This window comes from Pelmatolapia mariae, linkage group LG8 (assembly GCF_036321145.2).
Source record: "Pelmatolapia mariae isolate MD_Pm_ZW linkage group LG8, Pm_UMD_F_2, whole genome shotgun sequence".
Taxonomy (NCBI): domain Eukaryota; kingdom Metazoa; phylum Chordata; class Actinopteri; order Cichliformes; family Cichlidae; genus Pelmatolapia; species Pelmatolapia mariae.
In genome coordinates this window covers 13599748-13617599 of record NC_086234.1, presented here as the reverse complement: position 1 = coordinate 13617599, position 17852 = coordinate 13599748, and the positions used below count along the sequence as shown (strand labels likewise).

The 17852-nt window shown below is 40.8% G+C and overlaps 1 protein-coding gene across 1 annotated transcript; it reads right to left on the bottom strand.

The window, feature by feature from the left end:
• Window positions 1–12755: 12755 nt before the first annotated feature.
• Window positions 12756–16444, bottom strand: LOC134633848 (neurogenic differentiation factor 2-like). Its single transcript, XM_063482976.1, has 2 exons — window positions 16212–16444; window positions 12756–14133 (listed from the first exon to the last, which is right to left on the bottom strand). Exon 2 carries the CDS (start codon window positions 14118–14120, stop codon window positions 13047–13049), a length of 1074 nt encoding a protein of 357 aa, XP_063339046.1. The 5' UTR covers window positions 14121–14133; window positions 16212–16444; the 3' UTR covers window positions 12756–13046.
• Window positions 16445–17852: the final 1408 nt, after the last annotated feature.

Here is a 17852-nt window from a genome sequence, read left to right as displayed (position 1 = left end):
GAGTCCTTATCATTGTACTGTAATCAGTGTTTCTCTTGCTAACATGTCCTTTTTGGATGCTGGTGAAAACCATTAGAAATGTGTTTTTGTGGATGAGGCAGGTTTCAAATTACTCAATAAAAGGAGGTCAGAGTTTCACTGGCCAGTGAGCAACCATCGCAGTACCGTGGGGCTAGTACAGGGATGGGCAATCTCAGTCCACGAGGGCCGGTGTCCCTGCAGGTTTTAGATGTGTCCTCGAACCAGCACAGCTGATTTAAATGGCTAAATTAGCTCCTCAACATGTCCTGAAGTTCTCCAGAGGCCTGGTAACGAACTAATCATGTGATTCAGGTGTGTTGACCCAAGGTGAGATCTAAAACCTGCAGGGACACCGGCCCTTCTGGACTGAGATTGCCCACCCCTGGGTTAGTATCATCATGTATAACAGAAGATGGTGTAGTAGGATGGAAATTTTTTATTGGCATATAGAGTGCAGGATTCCTTGAGAGCTATTCAGAGCTATTTGTGTGACCTGTCATTTTGGGGAACAATGTCAGGTTCTGTCACGCTTAGCTGAGGCAGGCCTGCTTTCAGGTCAATCCACATATGGAGTAACTGGTGATTTCACTGCAATTTTCACACTGTGAAAAGCCTACCAGTGGGGCCAAATTGGACTTTTCAGCAGGCCAGTTCTGGCCCTGGGGACACATGTTTGAAACCCCTGATCTAGCCTATTTAGGTACAAAGCACAAACAAAGAACTTAAGCACAGACGACCTGTTAGTTATCAGATCATTAGATTTAAAATGCTCCAAAATGCACCAAAACCACAAGGACATTCAATAAGTCAAATTAGGGGAGGTAACATCTTTCAGACATCTACTATTACTACTTATTAATCACATAAGTGAGCTTCCTTATAATGCATGCCTGTAAGAGTTAATACCTTTTAAACAGGAGGATTAGAATGCAGTTGTCATGAAGTTGCAGGCTGCAAGCATACTTATTTCTGCTGTAAAGTGGGAATCCATGAGGAATGGCTCATTTTTGGAGCCATTTATAAATTGTAAGCTTTTATTACTTCCATATTAGCTTCATTTTTTCATTCCCTGCAGTCGCAGCCTAAGAATGACACATAGACATGTCTCATTTGATGTGAAATCTCATTCTCAGCACTTCTTTCACTGCAGTCATAAACCATTACAAAACACAGATGAGAAGAAAAAAACATTTCAAAACCAAATATTTTGATAAGTAGAAAATGGGAAGCAAGCAGAAGATCCCTGTGAAAAAGTCAGATGTTTTTGTTGACCCATGCTTCCGCCCCAAACTCCTCCGTAACTATTTATCACGCCACAACTCCATCTCCTCATTTTGTTTGTCTGAGCCTAAAGAAATATTATTTGATGCACTTGCTGAATCGAGTGAGATTTCTGCTCTTCTCCTGCCATAAATCTGCAATAAATGCTCACTGGAGCATCAAATGTATACTAATTTGCACTCGAAACAGTCAACTAAAAACATACAATTTACATAATGTTTAAATTATATTCACTATCATTTATGGGAATTAACTGAGTTGGGACTGAGTGACACATGGTGAAAAAAAGTTGTGGTGGTGGGGGGTACTGCCCTTCAAAGATTTTAATATTCATCATTTCACAAACAGCTGTTGCACATTGAAATTTTCTTTTTAACAAAGCGGCTTTATAATGTGTATTTTTGCCAGGTGCTCAACACAAGTCTTTCATCTGTAGTTTTGATAGGAAGCACTTATTACCTTTTGTTAATACCACTTCCTAGCATGAGAATAGATGTAGTGAAAAGACGCATTAATATACACAGCAGAGATAAACCCATATTTTAATTGAAATTGATACGTCACTCGCAATTGAATTTGATGCAAGGTCTGTGCTATTGTTTACATTTAGTATGCATCCATGTGTGCATATGCATGGACGTGTTTAATACCAGCATGTCTCAATGCGACCCTCATGTCTTTCTTTTATTCAATGGATGCCCATCGAGCCCCTCACCCACACCCCTTCCCACATGCTGTGATGTGACGTGAGAGCTACTCTGTTCATTCCTCTCCTCATAATCTCTTTTAATCTGAAAAAGCATGGATGGCTATTGCATTACCTTGTCTCAAGGCTTCCACTGGGATACGCACTCCATCTTGTTTTGTTTTTAGCATGTGGGAAGAGAATGAAGGATGAGGGAATGGGGGCTATGGATCAGCAGAAAAAGAAAAGAGATATAGAACTAGAGGGAAGAGCAGAGAAAGGTGACACTGACCTATGAGAGATGGTTGCAAATATTCAGAGAGGCCATGTCAGTGCCATAGTCTATGTACACATGTAGATAGAAGAAAGATGGCTGTAACAAGGTGTAACCTAATGGATTGGTTTACGTTGGAGCCAGATGGGCTCAGTTTTCAGCTGGTGCTGGTCTCATCTGTTTGAAACCATGAATTTCCACCTGAGGTTTTACCCTTCACCCTCCACAAAAAAACATTCCTAACTATCAAAGTTTAGAGTTACCTCTAGCTCAAATGGAAACACTAACATGAGGAATTCTTAGTAATAATGATAATAATAATAATAATACTAATATCACAGTCAGCTACTGCACGAGAGGCCTTTACACACCATAACCATAAAATCTGTGCCAATATTAAGTGCGTTAAAAATATTTTTCAGACTGTCCTGTTTTCTACATAGCTGTTCAGATAGGCCGAATCATTTTGCAGGATGAATTTGTGTCATTTATTCTTTTCAAACCAAACTCGATAAACAGATCTGACCAATCAGACCACTGCATTTGGCAACAAGTGCACTAAAAGCTCCAAATGTGCACAGCTGCTGGATATACATTGATATGGAAATATTAAAATAGTAGTAAGACACAGATACTGCTCCGGGTCAATCAGCTCTCTGAAACGATTTCTCTGCCTCCTCAGATGTAGTCCCAACTCTGCCAGCAAGAACTCAAACTAACCTCCTGAACTATGCGCTAAAGCAGTCGTGATACAGCTTCAACTCCTAAATCAAACCATGAAATTCTCCCTGCTGCTGCCTTCTCTTAAGCAGAGGTGGCCAAAGCACAGATATTCTGTACTTAAGTACAAAAACTAGTGTTAAAAAAAAATTCAACTGCTTTACTTAAGTAAAAATGAAAGTGAAAAAAAATCACACATCAATCACAAAAAGTTTCAAAAGCCTGAGACAAAGCATATTAGCTTGTTAGCCTGAACAGGCAGACTCCCAAAGAGATTTTTATCACGCCAACGTCTTGAAATTATCCCAGTAAAGGCTAGATTCAGGATGACAAAGAGGTTTGGTTGGGGTCAGAAACAAAAATGGGTGCCGTGCATGACAACTGACATGACAACTTTATCTTGCAACATGTGTCATAATGGACACAAACTGATGCCGTATCTGGAACTCCAAAAGGCAGATTAGCATGTTAGCATTTTCTAATAAGTTGAAAAGTGTTCATTGTCAGCCTTTCAGGGGTAATAAAGAGGAATCTGCTGGTGTAGCTAGGTGAACTACAACAGGGAGCAACACAAAACAGCCACTATCATGAACACCACGTCAATTCTATTGTACATTTGCATTCATTTCCTAGAAAGTGCTAGCTGATGCCGTCTTCCTAATGAAATCAAACACATTGTAAAAGCCGTGATGAAGTCTGTCATTTTTCTCATTTGCAAGAAGTCAATATTATATGATCACCAGCACATTAATCAAAGCTCTAAATTTAGCTGTTGAAACCACAATGAAACCGACTGTTGAAATGACTAATTGGTTTGAAAATTTGACACTTTTTAAATCAGATTGAGATTTGATTTAAATCCAGCACCCAGCGACTGTTGGTTGCACTGCACTTCGGCACTGGCTTCAGCCTCAAACCGTGGTATTTGACTTGTGCAAAACAGCCTGAGAGATTTGAGATTATGTTAATAAAGGTCAACAATACACAGTAATTATCAGGACATGATTGCCAGTTGTTGCTTTACATAATGCTGAACAGCTCAAATTATAAAGCTTTGGCAAACTCATCATAATCAGCATGAAAGTGAAGAGCACTTACCTCAGAGTGCTCCATGTCTATATGGAGGATCATAAAATCAAAACAAGGATAGAGCGAAATGCAACTGTTTCATGCAAAGCCAGAACATGCAACGCTTCACACTCTTGACATTTTACACATGGTAAGCTGCTACACCAAGTAAACACAATAAACATTGTGGATCTTACATAACTCTGGGTGCAACGTGAAACTAAATTACCAAAATACCTTAACACACAAAATAGTGAAACTGTAAATCAAAGCATCTGTATGTTGTGTCAGCTCAGTAAGTATTTCCAATCATGTATCAATGTGATATTACTATGTACATTTTTCTGAGGACCAAGAGCAGAAACTTTTATTAATCTTCAGTAATTTCACAAAAAACCCGCTTATGTTGATCCAAATACTAAACTCTTGTTTCTTTCCTTAACAATGTGAACAAATACACTCTTTGCTTCATTGGGCTATTATGTGTCTTTATGTTTGATGAAAAAGAAGTATAGCATTTAAAATTAAAGGTAGAAACTGTCTTGAATTTTCCTCTTTATCACAACAAGTGGGATTATAAATATCTTGTTAGGTGGAACATAGTAGATATTTAATTAAAAGCTATTGTTTTCTCAAAAGGGATTGAAAGCACGTTGTTTGTTGGAAATATCTGAATGTGTTTTTACTGTCTTAATATCTGATTGTGTTGTGTAAATCTGTTGTTTTGAGTCTGAACATGTTTAACTTGTTAATAATTTCAGTATGTTCCAATCCACCAAAGCTAGATTTTGACATTTCTTTACTGTATATTTTTATTTTTGCCAAATACTACACTGAAACTGATTACTGATGCTAATGGTAAAAGCGTTGACAGCATGTAAAAAAATTAAAAATTCTGAAATATGCATTCCTTTAAATGTGATTCTAAGGACATAAGAATATGTAAAGACAGCTCATCATACCGCTGATTTTGAAATCATTGTACACAGCATCATTTCCCTGTAAATCTAAGCTTCGTATTTACAGTAAAATAAAATCAGGGGTAGGTCTACAACAAGACAGAGAACTCTTTCAAATTTAACATCTGGGCTGTTCTGATCAAAGGCTCTTTTTTTTTTTCAAACCAGGGGAAAACAAGTGTTTTATATGCACATCAAGCAATAAACTCAGGTACAAATGCACACTTAGAGGTCAGAGCCACACAAAGTCGAAACCTGTGGGTGGCTGCTAAGTCAAGGCCAGCGACTAAAGAGAGAGAAGAGGTTGTGTGTGTATACATGTCTGCACATATGTGTATGTGCGTGTGTGTGTGTGTTGTGAGCATCTGCATGCATGAGAGACACTGTGGTAGTCTCAGTATGTGTGAGAGAGTGTTTAAATTCAGTGACAGCTGTTCATTAGTCCATTACAACCCCACACTGCTGATTCCTCGAAGCAGCACATACAAGCAGAAAGACACAACAGGAAGGACGGGCCACATTTCATATACATACATCTTAATTGTTGTTGTGTGTGTGTGTTCTTATGATACCTGTCTTTCCTCTGGCGTTATATTTCATACAGGTTTATGTATTAAAAGAGGGAAATTTTATACATTGCTGTTTTTGAGAAATCTAAATTTTAGCTAAATAATAAAGCTTCTTCTTTAATTTTCTTTTCCTTCTATCTTTTCTTTGTCTTCATTTTTATCTTGATTGATTTTTTCAGGCCAGCATAATATTATCTCAGTGATAACAATCTCCATTGGTGTTATTTTAATTTTGGTCTTTTTTGTAACCTAATCACCCTTCACTTAAAAAAAGAGTATTTAATAATAGTTGAAACTGCTTCTTTTGAAATAAAAGGTGTAATTCTTAATGCATCAGTGTTTCAAATGCATGCATACAACAAACGTATGTTTTATTTAAAAAAAATTGACCCCCTACCTAATTGCATCCTCATGAGCGGGTACTGAGTGTCTGAGCTTCTCCTGTGGACATGCAAATAGTTTTCCTTCTGTTATGGTGTGTTTGCTGTGTTATGCTGCGTGTACATCTGGGGGATGTCTAATGTGTGAGTGGGAGAATGCAGAAACATATGGACAGCGGCCAGCACGGGTCTATTTCACTGAACTTTAAATGAAATCTGCACACCTGGCAGATTCTCGTCTTACTGTATCTAAAATCAGGCCTTTGGTAGTTGCATTTACATATTTTAATATATAGGAATCCACTAAAGACACTGGATTTTTTTTGTCTGTGTTAATGACAGTTTGTGCAGCATTTTTCAGGTTTTATAGATGATTTAGCCACACTGACAGCTAACAGCTATAATACAACAATCGCTTTATGTTCATTTTGTGTTTGTGACTTTCATGACTTTGAGCAGAGAAATTATGCTGTCAACCACATTATCATTTGTAATTGAATTAAATGCTCAAAAAATTTCAGAATAGAGGAAATTTACATCTTACAACATTTTACATGTTGTGGATATTTAATATTAAATATAATTTGTGATTTCCATTTATCCAAATTCTGCTGTTTATTATAATATTGATCATAATAATACAATTAATCTTCCTGAATATCATCTTATTATGTGGGAGCCACAAAGACAAACTGCAGAGGTTGGTTAAGTTAGGACACTTGGATGCTATTTGTTGGATCCAGGCCCAGATTTCCTCAGCTGGGAAGAGATTTGACCTCTAATCTTAAGTCTATCACCTCTTTAGAACTGAACCTGCGTAAAGCATCATCCATATGGTTGATTGTCTCACTTTTACCTCAGCAGAAAGCCTGGAAATTATAACATGAATATTAAACTCAACAAATCCAGTACAGTGTCTGGGTAGCTACTTCATACTCCTGTCATGTCACTCTCTATGTGTTGGTGTCCTGTAAAGCAGCCCTGATGTCCTCTCACTTAAAATTACTAGTTATTACTACACTGTTAAATGAAGCTGCCTAGCTCTAATTTTCCAGGCACTATTGGCTGCATCAGCATCTGATAAAATTTCAAGAAAGGACTTCTTTAATAGGAAGTTGATGTTTAGCAAGAGAGACACAACTGCGAGGGTGGGAACTATATTGAGTATCTTAGAAGGAACGCTTGCATGAGGTGTGTACATGTATTAAAAAGTGTACTTGTGTTGTTCATGTTGTGGGGACATAAATCTGCATTCACACGTTGTTAGGCAAGTAGGAGTTCTGGTTCAATTTAGGGTAAATCTTCTGGAAGTGAGTGCTCGCTGTGAGTTGTAATGTCCTCCGAAGTTATGAAAACACGACTTTGCATGTGTGCGTGTGTTTGTGAATGTGGGTGACCAGTGACGGAGGAGATAGGCAAGGGTGTGATGTACTTTTAGATACTGAACGTGTTAGATAGAAGTGACCATGTGCCATTAGTGCGAAAAACCGAGGCGAAAAAAAGTAAAGAGAAGAGAAAGGTGAGGAAAAAAGTGATATGCCGGGAGGAGAAAGTGCTGTGTGGAAAAAAAAGGAGAGAGAGAAAGAGAGAGAAAGAAATATGCGATGAGTGTGTGATTAAAGAAAATAGGAGCTGTGAGGGAGAGTTTGTGTAAGTTTGTGTGTGGGATGAAGTAAAGATGGGTAAAAAGGCAGAGAGGAGAGGAGGAGAACAAAAAGAAGTGAACATGCCAGAGTAGGAGAGGAGATGGAGGGAAAGAGAGGAGAAAGGAGCAGAGGAGCGAGGGCAATGAGCTGGATTGAATACCATCTGACAGGTCCAGCTGGGAGTTTGCCCACCCTGCAGCACCGCAAAACCCCTCAATATGGAGGCCAATTACTGCTGCCCGTGTGACCGTGGCATGGCAGCATCAGAGACGCAACCCTCCTCCTCGCCTCTCCTCTCCTTTCCCTCTTCCTCTGCCCCCCTCCTCCCCTTCTCATTTCCTCACACTCCCCCAAAAAATAAATAAAAAACACTCCCACCATCTGTGCAGAGTGACAACAACCTCTATAGCCTACCATGCACAACACAGACTGTACACTGCACACACAGACACACACACACACACAGGCACTTGGGGCAAACACACACATCAAACATGACAAATCCTCACTGATGGGCTCTGTGTGCTTTCATACTCACCATCAAGTGTGTGAGTGGTTGGGTATCAGTGTGTTTGAGTTGTGTGTGCATCTTTTTTTTTCGAGGTCTGATACTTTTACACTTGCATTTTAAAAAGAAAAATAATAAATGTAATAATCCTGCAACACACAAAGACAGTCAGCCATGCACATGCTGTACCCAGTCACACAGACTTGCACACAACACTATTGTTTCGCAGATGCAGTGGAATTTCACCCCATGCCAGCTTCATCTCTTTTCACAGAGCTGGGCGTGGCGCTCAGGCTGGCAGGGTGGTAATGGTGGGAGGGGGCACAGTGGCTAAATATGATGCAGTGCCCACTGCAGTGGAGGTGAGTGCAGAATTTAGCCAGGAAAAAAAAGATCAAGGATGAAAAATTAAAAGACACATTTTTTTTGTTCTTGTGCCTTCTCTTCAACTGTTGAGGAGTAAGTGACAAAACATGTTGCATATTATATAGAGCTCTCTCTCTATGTGTCACACACACACACACACACACACACACACACTGGGCCCCACAGAAGCTCTCCAGTGAGTGATCCTGGTGTTGCATTGGGACTTTGTCACTCTTCTTTTAATAGCACTAAGTTATTTTAAGCCTGATTTATTTGTGCCTTCCGCCTGTCTCTCTCTCTCTCCTCTAACGCACAAACACTCTATGCTATGACACTGATTAGTCCCATTAAACCATTAAATACATTTTCGAGATTAATCCCAATACAATTAATCCGGCAAATGTTTACCTAATCTGATAAATGGGAGTAAAGCGGTCCAGATGGAGATCTGTGTAGGCTCCCGTAAGCCTGGGACTACTTTGTGACCTGTTTGCAGTGTCGCGAGTGTTGTGTGGTGTCCGGCGACTTTAGCGAATCGCCAAATTGGAGCTCTGAGCTGGATTATTTAATTACAGTAATTGCACGGTATTTTATAAACACTCATTTGAACAATTACGCCTAAACGCGATACCAGAGAAATTTTTTTTTGGTCATTAGTAATGTCAGTTAACCCGATTTGTCATAGATATCCAGAAATACCACGTGTAGCTACGATAATGTAAGATGTAAAATATATTTTATTAAGATCTGGCGAATCTGACTTGAAACCCGTAATCATAAATAATTAATCGGGTAACTGTTTTAGACCGAGGCCCATAGACGTATGGGTGTCAGTGGAACACTGTTCAATGGCTAATTTGACATTTATAATGATTATAATAATAAAAATAATAATAATATTTGTTTTTATTTTCTGAATGCCCCTGGACCCACAGGTGAGTTTAAAGGGTTAAAAGTCATGCACTATTTAAAAGAGTGCTGCAGGAGGGACTAACAGGAGGTGAAACGGACACCGCTTTAACCCAGTTCAGTGTCCGATTAGTTTCACGCTCGGTCTCTCTGCAGTCTCCTTCAAAAGTGCACGACCGGGGAAAAAGGGTCCCTTTCTGCGCGGGGCCGGGGCACTCAGCCTCCTTTAACGGCGGAGAATAATGAACAGATGCTGAGTGAATTAGGAAAGAAATACTGGGTCCCTCCCACAAGGGCCACTTTGGCAGGGGCCGCCTGGCTGCCACGTGGCGCAGCTGGCACCGGGTTGGTGATGGTGGGCTCTAGTAGTCTCTGGCTTTACTGGTGCTCAGACATTTAGCGACTTGGCACTGAGCTCAGCCATCAAATCCACTGCCAGCCGACACCCTCCTCGCTAAAAGAAGTCCACCACCGAACTGTCAGGTTACAGCGGAAAATAAAGTCAAAAATGTACCCTCTCACCTTGCCCTCTGAGACCTGCCCTTCATCCGGGACAGGATAGAGGACAACTGGTGAGAGGGGATGCCGGAAATATCAGGTGGTGATCACTTTTTTCCCCAAGATTGTTTTATGCAACCTAATTTTATCTTATGCAAAACGTTAAAAATATACGTCTGTGTGGCAACACTCGCTTTCAGGCATGCAGCCACTTGTAGGATACAAGCGTTCAAGGGACATAGAGCTTTCCTTTTCTTTCTAATGCTGGCTAATTAATATATAATCTAAGAGTTTCCGAAATTAAGAAGTTTTTCGTTACTTGAATTAATCAAAATCGTTTTCTGGAAATTGTTTTTGCGGTTTTTTTACGCACTCGTGGGCAACACCACATAATAAATATTAAACGCCGGATGCAAAAGAAAAGATGCAAACCCCAAATTACGATTTTTTAAAATCACTTTGATATCAAATATTTCTTAGTGTGCAAATGCTTTTAACCATGTTTAGGTTAAGTCAGTTTGTAGTTGAGTGCACGCATAATACAAAACTGTGCGATTTTCCCTTCAAAAGTAGAAATAAATACATGAATAAATAAAATTATGTTTAAGGGTTAGAACCGTTTAGTAAATATTAAAATAAAATAAATTACAATAAATTAATAATTTAAATTCCTTAAAGACATCAAGCTCGTTATCTGAGAACTTTCTCGGACCAAAAATGGCCTTTAAACCCATGTTTGCTTGTCTGCCCTTCCACGATCACCAAAACTGCGGCCCTGCCAAAACCTTTCAAAACTGTGCATTTTCTGTATTTATACAGGATATATGTTACTACTATGTATCATTTATGTTGGTGGTTTAGACTTTACGCGTGCAGTTGTGAGTGCATGTGTATTCTGGCACGGACTTGATCTTCAGGGGAACGGGCCACTGACTCACCTGATTTTGCACCTGCACATCTCTTTCACCGTTTTAGGACGTCAGATGGGCTTTTTTTAATGGTAAAATGTAATTAAATTAAAATGCAAAAATAATAGTCTTACAGCACCGAATCGATGTTTTTGCAGTGCAAATCATTTTTACGTACATTTTTGCTGACATTTTTTTTTCTTTTTTGCTTGTGTTAGTGCTTGGATGGGACCGTTTCCACCCTGCGGTGCCCGGTACTGATTTCCCCTGGATGTCCAGAGCAACATATGGGACCCAGGGCACTGGTCCAAAGATGGTGGCTGCTTTCTCCAGTGATATGAGAAATCACCAAAAATACGATCTCGACCACACATGATTAAACTGTGAACTATTCGCTCAAAAGGATGAGTTTAACTTCAGCTCTTGCCAAAACGTGGTTTAAAGCGAGCATTAAAAACTTTACCAATAACTTGTTTGTGGTCAGTGTTAATATTAATATTATTATTTTGCATTAAGTAAGTGTTGTGAATCTTTAATGAGGTCATTCTATTATTTAAGCTGTTGGACAAATACACTCACCTGAGAATCAAACCACGGTGGCGTGACAGGGCCCAGATCCATGCGCAGTGTGCTGGAAAAGAGAATCGCTAATCTGAATGCCAGGCGCCCAGTTTCTGCAGACTACTTGTTCTTCCTCCTACGCTCTGCATTCAGGGGCCTTTAAACTATAGCCATCTTGAACGGATCCCTTGCATTCCATTGTTGAGAATTTAAAACGGTGGAGTTAAAAAAGAAGAATAAGGAGGAAAAAACGCAACCCACAAAATAAAAAGATGGAAGCCAAAAAAGATTTGGCACGATTTTATCGCTAAACACTTGAGGGTTTCGTTAAGGTTGCCGTGTGAACTGCTAAAAATAAAATAAAATAATATGTGTTTAAAAAGCAACACATCTCAAGTATATTATCCGCATATTTGATTTGGCAACGACGTCCTTTCCTAGCGCAACTCTCCCCGTTTTCTGGGCTTGTGAGCGGCACTAGGAGTACACTGGCTTGTGCCCCCCTCCCCTGTGGCTGGGTTACATATCGTCTCAAAGAATTGGCCTCAGATTTAGCATTACATACTTGCCATTTAGCAGGGTACATCACTCCTTATGGATGATAATTCTGTTCCAGGCCTCTTCAAAGTTCAAGGATGCATCCTGCTAGGAAGGCAGGAGAATGTGCCTTTAATAAGTGCACATTATGGCACAGTGAAATACAGCCCAATTTATTCTCGTTTCTTTTTCTTTTTACTCAAAGTGCTGTTTCAGTTTGTGTAACAGGTTTGTTTGATTTCTATACCTGTTTATCCTAGCCTTTACTTTACAATGCGCATGCGTAGAGGCTGTTACAAGTGGTTGTTAACCTAATTAACCCACGCCTTCAGCAGTCCAGATTTTCTAACTATCAGCTGTGTTCAAAATGTTTTTGTTCGTTGGGTATTTTGGGACCTAAAAGCCAGGGCCACAGACTTCACTCCAAAATTTAATGATTTTCCTTTCTGCGTTTGAGTCTAATAAGCTGTTGTCTAGCAACGTACATAAATTCTTAATTTAAAAAGCAGAGATCAAGTACATATTGGCATTGAGCAGAGATAAAAGGCTTTTAGCCTACTGCTCTAATCTGTCTACTGTAAATCTTTCACTGCCCTGAGAGCGAGTGAGCTGCAGGACGTGTGTATCCTGCGAAAAGCGACTTTAATGTGTTATTTACAGCTATAATGTGTTTAGTCACGACTGCTGACCACAGGGAAAACTTGCACCCAGTTATATTAAAAAATATTACTGAGTTATAACCGTTAAGTGCTATTTTTTTTTCAAGGAACCTTTTTTATGAATTATTTTCATGATATATTGCAGTGACTGAGTGAAAGCTCCCCCAGTGAAGAAAGAAGATTTGTTCGCTCATTTCAGACGATTAGAAAACACTTTTTTATTTTAAGTCGTTTGAGTCATAACATGTTTCATGTTGGCCTATACATTGTTTATGTCAATTGCACTCATTCTGCATACAGGATAATACTGGACACACTTTGATATGATGTACAACAGTATAGGGATGACATCAGTAGAATACAGAAGATAATCAGAAGACTCTTTCTGCCACCTCCATCACCTCCCTTTAGAGACTCTTCGTGTTTCCCAAACAATATTAAACATTATAGGATTGTCATTAGAATGTCAATAAGCCTGATTGGACCGTAGTATGGAATCAATTGTGGAAAAAGGCATTGAGATCCTCGTATGGGGGCGCCCTGTCGTGGTGCAAGTGTACGTCGTGGAATGGTGGAATGTTTTCTGAGTGCGCACCACCACTGCGCGTACCCGAGGGCCCAAAGGGTATGCTGTGGCTGGGTCGAGAAGTGGTCAGTCCAGAGTAGTGCACAGAGTAATGATAGTTCCTGTCAGTCTCAGAGGACTCCTGCTGCCTCCCGGAGAGTCCGCCGTTCAGGCACACGGGAGGGCTGTGCTGGCCTTCGTAGTCCGGGCTGCTGTAGTCAGGGGACGTGCCTCCAGGCGGGTACACGCCCTCGTACCCAGAGCCGTAGGAGTGGCTTCGCAAGTTGAGAGCACCGGTTCCGGGCTGGTAATGAGGGCTGGAGAGGCGCGAACACCGGTACGGGTAGGGATGGACCGAGAAAGGAGAACTCGGCATGTGGAATCGGGCTCCGTCTGAACACTGTTCAGTTAGGAAGTTCCTGGTGTTGAGCTGCAGGCAGCCTGCCACCAGATTGGTGGTGGGCTGGGACAGGCCTTTGCACAACATCTGCACGTAGGTCACCACATCTGGACGCTTTCCGTTGCGTAAAATCTCCCCGAGGGCTAATATGTAATTCTTGGCCAGCCTCAGAGTCTCGATCTTGGAGAGTTTTTGGGTTTTTGAATAGCAGGGCACCACCTTGCGCAGGTTGTCCAGCGCGGAATTCAAGTCGTGCATGCGCATGCGCTCCCGAGCGTTTGCCTTTACCCGACGCATCTTGGAGCGCTCCACGCGAGCCGCCGTCATCTTACGTTTCTTTGGGCCGCGCTTCTTGGGTTTGTCCCCGCTGTTCTCATCCCCACACTCCTCTTCCTCGGCCTCCTCGTCCTCATCATCGTCGCCGGCCATCTCAGACTCAGCTCGACTGCTGCCTTCCTGTGGCTCGTCCAGCTCGTCCTCCTCGAGGTGGCAGGGCTCGTGGTCATCTTCCTTGGCTTTGCAGTCCTCGACCTCATTGTCCTCCACCCAGTCGGCTGCGAGCCTCTGGACGTCTGGCAGCACCTCGCTGAACAGACGGCTCAACATTGTGGCATGCAACCTGCAAGACAGACAAACAGCGCTTCAGCCTGGCTGTTGGGCGCCCTGCTTTTTACGCACCCACAAGCACGCATTGCAAAAAATCTCCGGTGAGCCCTCATAGGGTCGTAGCTTATAGACGTCCCTAATCTTAAGAAAGAAACAAAAAAACAGTTATTATTCGCTAATTATTTTATAAGCAGTGAGAGTGCCCTGTGGCTTATATCACCGAGTTTTGCATTGAACGTCAAGGCTTCTTCAGACTCAAATCCACCAAGCAGGGTATCCCAGCTGTTCCACAGTGGGTTACATCTTTGTTTGAAAAAGAGTCGCATGAGACAACCTAGAGCTATGACAGTTTGTAAAATTATCCCATCACCTAGGGTTCAAAATTCTACAAGACAGGTTATCTATATGCCATGAAATATTGTTCAATTGCTAAACAAAAAAACCCTGTCATCTTTTGTGTAAAAAATAAATGCATACATTTAATATTTAGTTCAATTTGAATCAATTTAGTTTCATATTGTGCTTAACCAAATTGGTCGTATAAAATTGCCCCTCAAGAAAACTTAATGTTTCCACCTTTTAAAACAAAAATTATAGCAAAAACATATTTATGGGAGATTCTCTTAATAAAAACTTTATAATTTAGTACATTTTTTTTCAAGAAAATCAGATGCATTTGGTTTATTCTTCAGGCATGAAGTAACAGTGTAGGCCACTGTTCGGCCTCAGCATGTGCTTCGATCTGTTCCCTCCAGCAGCACGGCGCAGACTGGCCTGCTTCAGCTGAACCCCCAAGGGGCTCACTGGGGTGCGGGTCCCTCCTCTGTCCAATAAATTACCAACTTGGAGGAATTCCATTACACACAGGCCGCACACAGGACCAAGAGAGCAAACAGATTTTTGTTAAAATTTACATTTTTAAAATACACCTTTTTCTATTTTTTTAATCTTAATCGTGAAGACTTAAAAAAAAATCTGATATATGCGTTTAACTTATAACATCCAGATAGTGTAAAAATGAAATGCACCAGAACCTCAGTAAACTCTCTGCGGTTTCATGAACCTTGTTTGGCACACCTTCGCAGATCACGCAGGCCACAGATAAATCCTCATCTGAGGATTTTAGTTTGTCTGGACTTAATAAATAAATAAATAATAGATTTGTGAGCGAAAATTAGAGTATGTTTTCATACTGACCTTGACTGTTTGTTTTTTTTAATAATTCTATCGATACCTTTCTTTTCCATCAGAGATTCCAGCCCGATCAAAGCTCTTTTTAAGTTACACAAATCTAGCTTTTAATTAAATTTCTCCTCAGAATCTTTTTTTTTTCTGAAACCAACTTAGTCAAAATGTAAATCCTCTCCGAATTCATGTCACCACATTCACCGACGACACGGGTTAAATAGACAAGTTCTGTGCTAAAATTAAATGTAAAGATATTATAAAAGCTGCCACATCCACAGATCTCCTCAGATTCTCACTACCCTGAGCTCAGCTGTGCGTTTGGTGTCCAAGGGCGTATTTTTTATCTAATCTTGTAAGCACAATGTAATTAATGCCTACCAATACCTTGTCAATTAGCCTATGTATCTCTGTGGAGAATACTACCCCCACAGTGCTCTGACGTGCATCATGCAAGAGCACACACAAACACACACACACACACACACACACATGCTGCTCATTTTCTAAGACAATAAAATGCAAATTATGAATGCAAAAGTGACAAGTAGAACCTATCTCTTGATGGTCAGTGTGGATTTATTTAAACGAAATCTATGAAACACAGAATGATTGATGTCCTCCGGTAATAAAAACATATGTATATATAAAACAAAAATTAAAAAGCCCAAAAAAAAAAGATTACAAGCCCAATCTGATCATATCGCTTGCGATAAAATGATCAAAAAGAGCCAGGAAAACTGCACCCTTCTTCCAAAACAGGTTTAAAGCATTACATTATCTCAATCTGGCATCGAAACCCAAATTGCCCTCCCCTAACCGTGGCTGTAAGAGACATCAGCACAAAGACAAAAACAAATCTGGATCATTATCTGATAGTCTACTGACTAGAATTGTGCAACCTACCTCCGTGGTGGAGCTCAGTGACGGGGCAAAGCGGGTTTGTTTACACCATCTCTCTCCGGGTGGGCATCACATCCACACGCCCTGCACGGATGCTTGTGCGAGCGAGGCGCTGCGTTCTGCTCTCACACCTCTCTCTCCTCTCCTGCCACCCTGCTCTGTCTGCTGCTGCTATCCTCAGCCCAAACGCGAGGAGGGAGCCGTGTGGCACCTCAGAGGCAGGACTGGGTGGGTTACATACCAGCTCTGATGCCAGGCCCATATGGCTGGCACGTCATTGGCAAGAGCCATCACATGAGAGCCGGTGATTGACATGCGGCCGCATTCACAGAGACTGGCTTCCCCTGGGGGAGAGGGACTCGCCATCTGTCACTGAGCTGAAAGAGAAAATGGAATAAGGAGAGGATGGCACAAAAAAAGAAACGTAGGATTCAGGCTGCTTCTCTTAGCCTCCATCTTTGGGGAAAATTGGGTTAATCTCGTATAGAAGATGTAGGAAAATCCCCTTATAGCATTAATTGTAATATACATGTAATAGCATTCATATAGTTGGCTACGCCACAACAAATATCCCCAGCGCGGAGATCTAAAATGAGCTAACTGTGTAGGATAAGAAAATCATGATGATGGAAATCATCCACATATGGGAAAATTTTGAAAGTATTTCAGTGAAACAGTATATTGGCCCAAAGAAACAAACAGCAACTGAACTCATCCCCGATTCCAACAACAGAAACTTGAGCAAACCTGCGTGTCCACACCCCACACAAAGGTCTGGGATGAGTAAGCTGCCGTTCATACAGATCAGAGTCAGAGTGCAATTGCCTAAACGAATCAGTTGAACTGAGCTTAGCAAGGCGTCTTGGTTTGGGTTGCCAGGACTGGCACAGGTGCCAGCGGCCGGACTGACGCCAAAGGTGGCGAAGGCACAGATTGCAGAGAGGGGCCAGAAGATGGGGCAAGGCAAGAGGTAGAGAGAAGCAACTAAAAATGAAAGGCGGGGTGGGTGGTGGGGAGGCTTATCAGCATCATCATCATCATCATGCGATTGAGCCTCACTCTACTGACCGCTGTGTAATTTGTGTATTCTCAGTGGAAAAACCAAAGTGCCTGACAGACAAGTATTTTTTATTTTTTATTGTTTCACACATTTAAATCTCTGATAAAAGTCATGTGAGATATTATGTGTCATTTTCAGGAGTCCTTTAGGTTCATAACAAAAGCTCAAAACCAATGAGAAGAATTTCATGCTATTTTTCTTTCACTATTAAATGCCAAACATACACTTACATCAAATGGACATTTAAATATTGAAGACATGTCATGCATATCATCATATCATTACATTATCCTACAGGCAAAAGGAGAGTTCGAGATTCTCGGTTTTAGGAGCCACCAAATGCGTCATGTCACAGCTCAGTTTAAAAGTAAGAACTAAATGAACAAATAAATGCATTTTCCCCTCTGCTATGATTGAAAAGGTTTAAAACCTGGAGAAGAGTATTGTATAGTATTGTTTATTTTATATCTGCCTTGAGTTATTATATTTAAAGAGGAAAATGAAGAGATTAGGAGAAGCTTTAAAGTTAATTTGGCCTCATACGTCATGAACTGCCAAGCCTTTGGTTTTATCAATCTTATAAA